Raw genomic sequence first — 11,511 nt, 5'->3', positions numbered from 1 at the left:
AAACAAGCATTAAGTCGTGTCATAAAGCCTCGATTATATTTTCATATTTCATCTCCTCCCCAATTACACAAAAAATCCAGTTTTATTAAAGTTCACTATTTATTGTATTTTGATTGAAAAGGCACCATTTCGGTTTGACCTAAATCCAGACATGAAGAGTGAAGTTGAAGGTAGAGGGGAGGGAAAAAAAGAAAATGATAAAAATATTCATAGTATGAATGAAATTCTTCAGTTGACAAGAATGCCATTAAAAAATTGTACTGATCCTATCTGGGATTGACCTGCTGATGTTTTATGCACTCCAGGCTTCCAGTGTGGGGGGGGGGGGGGGGGTGATGCAATGTTTTTTTACAGAGGAATGTTGGCGTGCTTCTTCCAAGGGTTGACCTGCTTCTTACTGGCCAGCACTTCCAAGTCTCTGCAAATCCTCTTGCGCGTGGCGGACGGCTCGATGATGTCATCCACGAAACCTGCCGTACAAGTAGGGCAGAGATTTCTGGTTCAGAAAAGCATTTTTTGTCCCCTTTTTTGGTCCAAATTGTTGGCGGTACCTCTGACTGCAGCAGGAAAAGGGTTGGCAAACTTGTCCACATATTCCGCTTCGGCCTCGGCCTGGTTCTCCTTCCCTCTGAAGATGATCTGAACGGCTCCCTGACACACAGATATTCAAACAAAAGTCTACACACCCCTGTTCAAATGCTGGGCTTGTCCATCATTTGGATTCATGTTAAATGGCGATCGGCACAACAGCCGGGTCATGTTTGTACCTTGGCGCCCATGACGGCCACCTCGGCCGTGGGCCAAGCGTAGTTGACGTCTCCTCTCAGATGTTTGGAGCTCATCACGTCATACGCGCCGCCGTAAGCCTGCGATGGAACAAATTAAGAATTAAAGAATGACATAACAAGCCGCCTGCCAATCCCAAATGCTCTCCCACCTTCCTGGTGATGACGGTGATCTTAGGAACGGTGGCCTCGGCAAAGGCAAACAGCAGCTTGGCTCCGTGTCGGATGATACCGCCGTACTCCTGAGACGTGCCCGGCAGGAAGCCCGGCACGTCCACGAAGGTGACGATGGGAATGTTGAAGGCGTCGCAAAAGCGCACGAAGCGAGCGCCCTTCACGGACGAGTTGATGTCCAGGCAGCCTGACGGAAAAAAACAATTATATAAGCGGATGTGACTCGTCCATGCTCAAAACTTTTGCTCACCAGAAGCTACTTTGGGCTGGTTCCCCACGATCCCCACCGTGCGCCCGTTCATGCGGGCGAACCCCACCACGATGTTTTTGGCGTAGTCGGGCATGATCTCGAAGAATTCTCTCTCATCTGCTATCTGGCCAAGGTGGCAGGAAGAAGTACTGATTTTATTTGGACTCAATTGTCAAAAGAAAGTTCTTTTGAGCACTTACAGCGTGGATGATATCCAACATGTCGTAGGCCTTTGTCGACTCGAACGGGACGATTGTGTCCAGCATAGGAACCAGGCGCTCGCTAAATTAAGAGCAGATTAACAACAAAAAAAAGATCATTCAAATTTGGATTTACGGGCCCATTGCAGTGGTGCCGTTTTGTCTACCCGGAGTCGAGACACTCCCTGACAGGCGCCGCGTCCTGATTGCTGAGCGGCAGGAAGTTGAAGAAGTGGCGCAGGTGCAGCAGAGCTTCCACGTCGTTCTCAAAAGCTCGATGTGCCACGCCTGGACGAGGACCACAACACACACTCAACATTTTCCACCAAAGGTTCATAATAAGGCAGATGATACCAAGTTTACCGACCTGACACGCTGGTGTGCGTCTTGGCTCCGCCCAGCTCCTCTTGAGTGACATCTTCATTGGTGACTGACTTGACCACGTCAGGACCCGTGATGAACAAGTACGACGTGTCCTGTGTGTGCATGACAGAGGTTAGCTTAGCACAACCAGCAGGTTATCTCTCTCTCTCTCACCTTGACCATGAAGGTGAAGTCGGTCAGGGCGGGCGAGTAGACGGCGCCCCCCGCACATGGTCCCATGATGAGGGAGATCTGAGGCACCACCCCGGACGCCATCACGTTCCTCTGAAAGAAAGGAATAACTTTTTTTCCTCATTTTTTAAAATCATTTGGTTAACTGTGGCGTGCAACTAACCAGGAATATATCCGCATAGCCAGCCAGAGACTCCACGCCTTCTTGGATGCGAGCACCTCCGGAGTCGTTGAGGCCGATGACGGGTGCTCCCACCATCATGGCCTGGTCCATTATCTGAATGACAACGAGCGGACGTGTAACCGACGGCAACGCATCCGCCTGAAGTACTCCTTGGCGGGTGCTTACCTTGCAAATCTTCTGTGCGTGAGCTCCAGACAGACTCCCACCAAACACGGTGAAATCCTAAACACCAACATCACCTTAAGCAGTCACGACTTTTTTTTTTTTTAACTGCAGAGCAACAACATTACTGTGATTTACTGCTCTCAGCTTTGATGACCCCTGTGCTGTATACAATATTTTTATGTCGATTATGCTGCCCCCAGGTGGCCAAGGCACGCACAACAAGAAGAGCAGCACAATATGACTATGTGGCCAGAGCTGTCCACAAATCAATACTTTTGATCCAATTCCCAAAGTGGTGGCGCAAAATTCCTTGACAAGCCCTACCTGGCTGAAGACGTACACCAGGCGGCCATTGATCCTCCCGCTTCCCGTCACCACGCTGTCACCGGGGAACTGAAGGCAGAAGACAGGCAATGACATCACGCAACCTCGGAAAAGAGGAAGGTGACAGAGACAACAACCACCTTGTTTTGATCCTGCTCCATGCCGAAGTCGGAGCAGCGGTGCTCCACAAACATGTCTGTCTCGCAGAAGGACTCGGCGTCCAGCAGGAGCTCCACTCGCTCCCGAGCCGTCAGCTTGCCCTGTGAGCACACTTCAACTTTTTATTTGGCTTTTCTGGAACAGTGGCACCATAGAAGCGGGCCGGCAAAAGTGACAACAATGACAAGAGGAAGGACCACAACTAAAATAGACCTCAGCTCAGCGAGCATCTAAATAAGTAAGTGTCTTTTGACGTCATTGGATTTTGGGGTGAAGATTTTACCACTGAGGTAGAAAACCATTGTTGACCATTGTTTGTATTGGGTTATATTTTCTTTGAGGTAGGGGGGTATTAATGCAAAACTTGAGATGTTATTCAAGGCTTCAGTAAGTTTTCTGATATTATGTCATTACATTTCTTTTTCAAACTGCAAGACCATAACGTCGTGTAGCTGATGTAGTGGAATAATGACGTCACGACGTCGTCCTTGCACCCAAAGACGTCAAAGTTAGCCGCTCTCACCCGTTTGTGTTGCGCGTCGATCCTCTTCTGACCTCCCCCGACCAGCGCCGCCTCTCGTTTCTTCTCAATGCGCTCCCGCACGGATAGGTGGCTGACCGAGTAGCATCGTTTCGCCGATAGCGTCGGCGCACCACGCTTGACCGGCGCCAGACTCCTAAACGACAGCCGCAAACCATCGAGCAATCCGCGGGTTCCCCGAACAACACCGTAGGCCGCCATCATGGCTGCGCGTGCATCTCCGGTGTCAGAAGGCAAGCCGAAACCCGGGTCATACGAGCCAATGGCGAGCAGTGGGCGCTCTCTTGCAACCAATGGGACTGAAGGAGAGAGTCGGAAAAGGCAGGACTGGTTTTATTTACAAGCTGTTGGGTTTATGCAGTACCTACTAAATTCACCCTAAATATATTCTTTAAGGTACATAACCCTTTTGAGTCATGCTTTTTCGTTTGTTTCTTGATGAGCCATTTACATTCAAATACATTGTAATAAGTCCTCTACAAAACTTTCATTTTATAGAGCAGTGCGCAAAAGCAACCAAAGGGAGCGCTGTCGCGACACAGGAGCCCCAATTCTCACTTCCGCCTACCAAAAACGGTAACCACGGTGACCCGCAAAGTCTCGCGCGATGTCCGTTCGCGTCGAACGATATCTATGGAGAAGTGGGGGGGGGGGGGAGGAAGTGCAATTTAAATGACTGATTAAATTTCCAAAAGGCACAGCGAGCGTAATGTGTCCCCCTGCCCGGCGGCCGTTACGGTAGATCACGCGGAATAAGCCACCACCGCCGGGGCATCCAGACCCACCCTGGCTACAAGGCAGCGCGGGGGGGATTTAAACATATCTGATAGCTCTGTTTTTGGGGGAGAGCTAACGATGCTAACTTTAGCTTTGTTTACATGGAGCGCGCGCCTGGTACATGGTAGCTAACCGCTAACCGAGTCTCTTTAACCACCAAAGTATTAACCGGACGCTCACATTTCACCACAGTTTAGCTAGTTTTTTGGAAGATATGTTATTTATGGCTGAGTCGAGCGACTTGTTGCCCAAGGCGACGAGCCGCCGACACATCCGCGAGCGAGCTAGCTAGCTATGCTAACGGTTAGCCTCCATTAAACAATGCTAACCCCTTGAAGATGGCTCTATAACTTCAACGTTCGTTCCGACAGTGGAGTAATAATGTGAGTAATTATGACGACGTGCGAATGAGCGTTTCCATCATGGTGTAGTGATTCCGATGTAGTTTTCATTTATTATAAATGGCTTTCTGTCTACTCTGATACTGTACTGATATAAGAAGCGTGAACAGCCTCTTTGCTTCGTGTGGATATAATCCCCATCAACACACAAGCCGTACCCCAACTCCTTCCCCCGAGAGGCGGCGATGAACCCGGTCAACGCGGCCGCCCTGTACGTGTCCGCTAGCCGGGCCGTGCTGCAGTGCGATCCGCGGCATCCGCACACCTTCTCGGACATGTACACGCTGCTGCCCTTCTTCAGACAGTCGCTGGCTTGTCTCGTCTGTGGTAAGCGCCACTATGATGAAAATCATAAGATTGCGGGTGGGCGTGTGTGTTGCAGCGCCCGACTCAGTTTGCCGTCGCCCTGGCAACCGAGGCCAAGCTCATGACTGTCATGTGTCTCCCCCTCTGTTGGTAAAACACGACTCCACTTTTATTTACTAGTCATGCTTTATTTTGCTAGAGTAGCCGTGCTCACTTAAAAAAAAACATTGCAGAGTTTTAAATATAATTCCACAACGTGTTTTATCTATGGAGTGCCCGTGGGTGAATTTAATTTGTGGTTGCAGGTAGCTTCCGTCCTGCTTACGAGGTATTTGCTGTTTTTCAGGCGAGCTGGTGCAGGACCCGGTGTCGGCGCCGCACCCCGGCTGTCCGCACCACGTGTGTCTGGGCTGCCGTGGCCAAAAGATGGCGGGGCGACCGGCGTGTAGCCGCTGCCGAGACGTGGCAGGCTTCCGGGAGGACAAACAGCTGTCCCTGTTGGTGCGGCTTTACCGGAAGCTGTGCGTCTACGTGGCGCACTCGGCACTGCTGCCGTGCGTCAGCACTAATGCCGAGTTGATGGCGCTGCTGGAGGAGGCGCTGGTGGCACCGGCGGAGAATGTGGAGTCCACCCGTGCAAGTAGGCATTGTTATACAAGTACACTCGTTTGAGATACTAAAACTAATAACTAAACAAAGCATTTTTGGAGTCATATAAACTAACAAACCTGCTCTGTAAAGTAATTCAAGCAAACTGAATTCAGAAAGTCAAAATGAAATAAAAATTAACCATGACCCTGGTAGGAACGCTGGACGGCGGCTTTGTGGATAGCGAGCCTTTACAGGACGACGAGCTACTGGGAGGTGAACCCGTGCAGGACGGCGGGTTGGCAGGTAGCGACCCGGCGAACCACGAGTTAATGGACGGCGACTTGGTGGATGGGGAGCCCGAAGGGGACGGCGACTTAGAGCCGGACGCCTCCGCCGCCGAGTCGTCCATCCACACCGACGTCGTCGAGCTGTACCAGGGTGCGGGGGCGTGCAACGGGGCTCTCCTGGAGAGCCTGGAGCCCTCCTCGCCCGAGCTAGAGGTGTGCGAGCTGATGGAGGAGACGCTAGCCCCGCCCCCTCCGCAAGGCCTCGCCGCTTCCGACACGGCCACCCTGGAGCTGAGTCTCACCACTGGACCCTTCACTGCCGAAGCCTTCGCCCCCGGATCCATCCCGACCGCAGCCTTCCCCGCCGGGGCCTTTGCCCCCGCGCCGGGCGGCAGGGAGTTGGAGGAGGGTGAGGTTCTCCTCCTCAGCGTCGAGGAGGTCCTCCAGACTCTGGACCCCCTTCAGCCGCCCACCGACAGCCCACCGGACCGCCACGCCCACATGTACCTCCAGCTGGACGCCACCCACAACTACACACAGCTGCACGCGGACAGGACTCACATGGCCCTGAGCCCCGCGTTCGCCCCTCCCTCTCTGGCCACCCCGCTGCCCCCCTCGCCTTCCTCCTCCGCGCCATCGTCACGTCACAAACGCAAGCGCTCGCGATCGGAGAGCGACCGAGAACAGGTGAAGCCGCTCCCCATCGCCTCCATCCTGCAGGGGCCCACATCGCCGCACGGACAGCACGCCGCCGCGCCCTCCTTCGTCGCGCCGCCCCACGCCTACTCATCTCTCTACAACGGGGTGGCGCCCAAGCCCGCCCGCCAACACCACCACCATCATCACCACCACCACAGCAAGGGTGCCCGCAAGCACGGCGAGCTGGGGCCCAAGAAGAAGGCGCGCGCAGGCGGCAAGAGCAAGGAGCGTAGTAAAGAGCAACGGCTGCAGCTGTCCGGCTGCCTGGTGCCCCCCGCGCCGCCCCGCCCCCCCTACAAAAAGGCCGCGGAGAAGAAAGGCTGCAAATGCGGACGCGCCACCCAGAACCCCTCGGTGCTCACCTGCAGGGGGCAGCGTTGCCCCTGCTACTCCAACCGCAAGGTGAGAATATGACCTGCTATGTATACGGTCATCGTAAATTCCATTTTTTCTATCTCCGTGTGTAATATTAGAACTTGTGCAAACCAAATGAATGTTTGCTGCAGGCGTGCCTGGACTGCATCTGCCGCGGCTGCCAGAACTCTTACATGGCAAACGGCGAGAAGAAGCTGGAGGCGTTCGCCGTGCCCGAGAAGGCGCTGGAACAGACGCGGCTCACGCTGGGCATCAACCTCACCAGCATCACGGCGGCCGCCGCCCTCCGCAGTCCGTCGGGCAGCGGCCTCCGCGCCGGCACCCTGCTCAACGTGGCGGCGGCCACCGGCGCGCCCGTTGCCACCGCCTTCCTGTCGGCCAGCAGCCCGCCAAGGGACCCCACCTACGAGGACAGCCTTGAGCTGCTCATTGGCTGAACCCTATGAGGAGGTGGGCCAGATTTTTTTTTTTTTCCCGGTGCTTGTTGAATGTTCCGGCTGCTCGCCACCCCTCGCCCCCCTGAAGGGGGCGCACTATGGCAGCTGCTTTTCTTCTGTGGTGGAAAATGCGCAGTAGCCGGACTAGTGTGGGTGTGCCAAACCCTCCTGTAACGGTGCCTGTGTGTGTATGTGTGTGTGTGTGTGCTGCTCTCAACCCCCAACCCGACATACAGCACCCTTGAAGGCAATAGGACCCCCCTCCACCCAATACTCTCTTGCCACAGCCCCATGGCTCCCTTTTTTAATTCCATACTGTTGTGCAAGCAACCGTGACATGGAAGTACTTGACTAACATTTAGCATCGTTAGCACTTAGCGTGAGACACAAAAACTCCCACGGTGCGTCCAAAGACAACACTGGCTGTTAAAAGCCTAGACATGAGTTGTTTTTAATTTTTTTTTTTTAATCTCCACCCCAACTCCCAAAACAAGAGTATTGTGTGCGATTGTGTGTGTGCGAGTGTCATCCTAATGCGTCATCACTGTATGGGTCCAGTATGCGTGGGACCAACAAGATATTTATCGAAAACCAACAAAAAAAAAACGAACAACGGGCGACAGAGTGAGGAGGACTCGAAATGAAGCAGCTCTCCGTTGGTAGCGGGCGCGTTATGACCTCACAACCATCAGCATAAACAATGTAATCTTCCCTATATGTGTGCGTTGATGTGCGTCTTTTGGGGCATTACTTGAAGCCGGCCGGATTAGTTTTAGGTTGTTGTTTATTTTGTATCGCTAAAATCGTTTGAAGATGAAAACATTCACTGCCATGACATGGACTCGACCAGTAAGACGGACACGTCAATTAAATGATAGTTTTTTACTTTTTCACTGGTGTGTGTGTGCGTCTCTGTGTGTGGCTCCTAATGCTTTCCGGACAAAAATGAAAAAAGTCATCTTAGCATCCATGTTATCCTTCTCTGTTAGTTTCCAAAGCTACTGCTAATGTTAGCGGTAAGCCCTGCCTTGGCTTCGTGAGTGACTTTAGATGAACTTTGCAGGATTGACTTTAGCTTCCAATTTGGCTTAAGCTTCTATCCGGACAAACTCAAGGCATCGCCGCTTTTCTATTTGCCTACGTAAGCAAAAGCCCTGCTTGCCGCCATCGGCGCCGTTCCGCTTTCCAGCCCTTGCGGCTTATCCTCACTTGAGCACATTTTAGCACGCTGAATGTTGACTGCAAACATCAATGGCTCATTATCTGCCCAGCGCGCCGCGTGATCACGACAGCGTGACTTAAGCAGTCAATCCCGTACGGAGGCTGCGGACCACGAGGTCCCGAGCTCGGGTCTAGCCCACCAGGAAAGTCCCGAAGTAGCTGGCCCGGCCGTCCGCCTCCACGGCGCTGGCGTTGCCCACGGCCACAAAGAGGCGGTCGTCAGGCTGCAGGAAGGCCGTGCCCGCCTGGGTGAGGGAGAACATTCCGGGCTCTCTGCCTCGCGGCCAGCAGGCGCTCCGCGAAGACTTCATGAGCAGGATGGGAGCCGTGTACGAGCTCATCTACGTGAACATCGGCACGTTTGTAACGGGTACAGACAACCAGACTTGTACCATGATTCGGACCTTTTTATAAATATACTGGACGAGCTGGGCCCCTTCTTGCTCCCCGTCTGGGTTGTGGTCATGTTCCTCCTCCTGGTCCTTGCTCCAGGTGGAGGAGAGCCTGAAGTAGGTCTGCGCGTAGATGTAGTAGAGCCCTGCCCGAGGCACCAGCAGCTCTCCCCCTCTCAGCTCCACATTGTGCAGGAAGGACTCCCCTCGGTGTCCTTCCCACGCCGTGACGCGCTCGCCCAGGTAACCTTTGGGGCTCTTCGCACCGTCTGCCCGCCAACAATGTAAAGCCCGAAAATTTCCAACAGATAACCATTTTTTCCCTCTCACCTTCTTGCGTCTGTGAGGAGGAAGTGGCGGTCACGTGAGCCGCCACATCAGGACGAACGTGGCCGTCAGGCAGGAAAGGAAGAACATCTGTCAGCTTATCTGGCAACCACACAGTCGCGGCGTTTTATTGAGGCAGAAAAGATCATTTGTATCGGCCTTGGTTACGCTCTTACTTGTCACGCCGGAAGACATGTCCTTCTCTAATCTTGCCGCCATCGCCTGCAAAATAACCACCAAAAATGAAAGAAGGAATTGACTAAAGATCAAAATCAGGGAAAGCCCAAAAATGAACTCCATCCAAAAGCGTGTGTCTAAGGTAGATGGTTGCCTTGGCCACCAGGGTACAGTATTTTGTTATTATAGGACTAAAAATAAATACATTGCAAAACAAGTTTCGGATAGAATACAATCAAACCTTTTCAATGTGGTAGCGGAGTTGTTGCAAAACTTGCCAGCAGGGGTCACTTGTCTTCTCATCGGTCGGGAACTCGAAATCGACGTCGGTCAAACATGACATGCTCCCCCCGGAAAAACTGTCCTGCATCTGTAGACATGAAGCGAAACTGAAAACCACAACAGAACTTGCTCCGGTTAAAGCTAGCTAGCGGCGTACTTGAGGTTGAATTAACCATAAAATAGCCTTGTGTTCTCTTTTTAGCCCCTTAATGGATGAAGGGCCTAGCCAAGGGTCAGAAGAGTGGAGGAGTTTTTTTTTTTTTTTTTCTTTTTAGGGTAAAAGTGAAGTTTGTGTATGGAGACCCCCGAGGAGTCTTCTTTCCCAACATTCCAGATTCCAGACAGCCTTCTGATATTTTTTGCTAATAATGCAACCACTATTTTACACACACAAACAATCACGGCACAAAGAAATGCTTGTAATTTATATATATATATATATATATATATATATATAAAGTTCAATAAATGAGTGCCTTAATTTGAAAAATAATTGATTTAATATATATTGGGCCCCGACCGTTTAAATGGCTGCTATTAGTTCTGTTTTAATCGAAAAAAAAAAAAATCATTTGATTAAAAGAATTACAGTTTAATTCCATTTAATGCGACTTGGCCACCGGAGGGCAGTATAATCCTATCATGCCGATCCATGAAGACGTTTACAACTACTACTGCAGTGAGGATAAAGAATATATGTCTGTCTGTCTATATTGATATGGTTCTAATGTCTATTGCTTAAAACCACCAGACGACGCTTGCCGTTAGCCCATCTTAGTATTTTGCTTTTAAGCGAAACACTCTGGCCCGTTTCCTCCCATTGTCGGCCGGCACACCGCGAGCGTTGGCAGCCGTTCCGCGCTCGCATTCCTGCTGGATGAAGTGCAACTTTTGACAGCGTGTTTAATCTGTTCCACACCGAGACAAGTCCTTTATAGCGCTTTGCTAAGTGAGCGGAAAGCTGCCCCTTACCGTGTGCAGCACTCTGTTGAAGAAGACCACGCTGAGCACCAGTGTGAGGGTCTGCACGGCCCCGGCGGCCAGCACCAGCAGCCAGAAGCATTGCGGGGAGCCCCAAGAAGCGCTCATGACGAGGTCGAGAAGGCGCAGCCGCTTAAGTCGAGCAAATGAGAAAGAGGGAAAAAAAGAGAGGAGGAGTAGTTGGAAGATGACGAGGAGGAGGAGTGTTAGGGGCCTGGCTGTCTTATTACTACTGCAAGCCGGCCCTCTGGAAATTTGAAATAAGTTCCAAAAATAGATGTCAAAGTGAGTCATTAAAGATATATTTGGTATCTTTTATTCATTTTAAATGATTTTGACACATTGGGTGATTATTTATAAAAATATTCCCCAAGATGTGATTATGATAAAAACATTAATCGTTTTAATTTTTCATTTCAAAGCATTCGTAAACAAACTTTTATTTGTTGATTATTAAAAGCATTAAAAGATGAAGGCAGCGCATTCTCCTCCTCCTCCTCGTAAAAACGGGTTTCCTCTTATTGATGCAATGATCCACAGCTTGTTGCCAAATGACCCTCTCCATTGTTTGGCAGGTCATCGTACTCTTTGACACGAACAGTGGATACCAAAAGTCGGCACACCCCTGTTTCAAAAAACAATGACCCGTTTCACCATTTATGTGAGCTGTAAGCTTTACAACGTGTTTTGAGATCAACGGGGAAAAAAATAACAACTGAAATCATGTTTGCAAAAGTGTGCACACCCTCATACGTTCTTTTTTTTCTCCAATTTTAACAGGTCATATTAACGATAGGGAAAATTTGATCTTGGTTATTTTCTCTTTTATATCACAGAAACTTGCCTTTTTTTTTTTTATCTACTTCACTTGAAAGTAGAGCCGGACATAATAAGTCAGGGCCTCAACGTTATTGAGTGACT

General features: G+C 50.9%; 3 protein-coding genes across 3 annotated transcripts; 1 reads left to right on the top strand and 2 right to left on the bottom strand.

The window, feature by feature from the left end:
• Nucleotides 1-80: 80 nt before the first annotated feature.
• On the bottom strand, nt 81-3,541 carry pccb (propionyl-CoA carboxylase subunit beta). The gene is made up of 14 exons (XM_061301170.1): nt 3,320-3,541; nt 2,778-2,897; nt 2,638-2,706; nt 2,314-2,370; nt 2,128-2,241; nt 1,947-2,057; nt 1,777-1,885; nt 1,577-1,697; nt 1,410-1,491; nt 1,210-1,333; nt 938-1,146; nt 768-866; nt 552-651; nt 81-470 (listed from the first exon to the last, which is right to left on the bottom strand). The coding sequence occupies exons 1-14, from the start codon at nt 3,539-3,541 to the stop codon at nt 349-351; spliced, it is 1,659 nt and encodes a 552-aa protein (XP_061157154.1). The 3' UTR covers nt 81-348.
• A 1,159-nt stretch (nt 3,542-4,700) lies between these two features.
• Nucleotides 4,701-8,101, top strand: msl2a (MSL complex subunit 2a). Its single transcript, XM_061301159.1, has 4 exons — nt 4,701-4,842; nt 5,168-5,461; nt 5,626-6,800; nt 6,905-8,101. Exons 1-4 carry the CDS (start codon nt 4,701-4,703, stop codon nt 7,208-7,210), a joined length of 1,917 nt encoding a protein of 638 aa, XP_061157143.1. The 3' UTR covers nt 7,211-8,101.
• LOC133169203 (tumor necrosis factor ligand superfamily member 10-like) lies at nt 8,078-10,760 on the bottom strand. The gene is made up of 6 exons (XM_061301189.1): nt 10,582-10,760; nt 9,569-9,697; nt 9,327-9,372; nt 9,154-9,252; nt 8,836-9,092; nt 8,078-8,772 (listed from the first exon to the last, which is right to left on the bottom strand). Exons 1-6 carry the CDS (start codon nt 10,696-10,698, stop codon nt 8,563-8,565), a joined length of 858 nt encoding a protein of 285 aa, XP_061157173.1. The 5' UTR covers nt 10,699-10,760; the 3' UTR covers nt 8,078-8,562.
• Between the last annotated feature and the right edge of the window lie 751 nt (nt 10,761-11,511).

Source organism: Syngnathus typhle, linkage group LG16 (genome assembly GCF_033458585.1).
Source record: "Syngnathus typhle isolate RoL2023-S1 ecotype Sweden linkage group LG16, RoL_Styp_1.0, whole genome shotgun sequence".
Taxonomy (NCBI): Eukaryota; Metazoa; Chordata; class Actinopteri; order Syngnathiformes; family Syngnathidae; genus Syngnathus; species Syngnathus typhle.
The sequence above is the reverse complement of the archived record's forward strand: the minus strand, read 5'-3'. Positions and strand labels throughout refer to the sequence as shown.

What these genes read in the sequence shown, in the direction of transcription:
- msl2a (XM_061301159.1), top strand. Translation starts at nt 4,701, where the DNA reads ATGAACCCGGTCAACGCGGCCGCCCTGTACGTGTCCGCTAGCCGGGCC. An exon ending in TGTGGAGTCCACCCGTGCAA is followed by an intron (nt 5,462 to 5,625) that starts GTAGGCATTGTT and finishes TGACCCTGGTAG; the next exon opens with GAACGCTGGACGGCGGCTTT. An exon ending in CCTGCTACTCCAACCGCAAG is followed by an intron (nt 6,801 to 6,904) that starts GTGAGAATATGA and finishes TGTTTGCTGCAG; the next exon opens with GCGTGCCTGGACTGCATCTG.
- pccb (XM_061301170.1), bottom strand. Translation starts at nt 3,541, where the DNA reads ATGATGGCGGCCTACGGTGTTGTTCGGGGAACCCGCGGATTGCTCGAT. An exon ending in TCGACGCGCAACACAAACGG is followed by an intron (nt 2,898 to 3,319) that starts GTGAGAGCGGCT and finishes GTGTGCTCACAG; the next exon opens with GGCAAGCTGACGGCTCGGGA. An exon ending in TGGCCGTCATGGGCGCCAAG is followed by an intron (nt 652 to 767) that starts GTACAAACATGA and finishes TCTGTGTGTCAG; the next exon opens with GGAGCCGTTCAGATCATCTT.
- LOC133169203 (XM_061301189.1), bottom strand. Translation starts at nt 10,698, where the DNA reads ATGAGCGCTTCTTGGGGCTCCCCGCAATGCTTCTGGCTGCTGGTGCTG. An exon ending in TCAACAGAGTGCTGCACACG is followed by an intron (nt 9,698 to 10,581) that starts GTAAGGGGCAGC and finishes TCATGTCTACAG; the next exon opens with ATGCAGGACAGTTTTTCCGG. An exon ending in CTCCTCACAGACGCAAGAAG is followed by an intron (nt 9,093 to 9,153) that starts GTGAGAGGGAAA and finishes GTTGGCGGGCAG; the next exon opens with ACGGTGCGAAGAGCCCCAAA.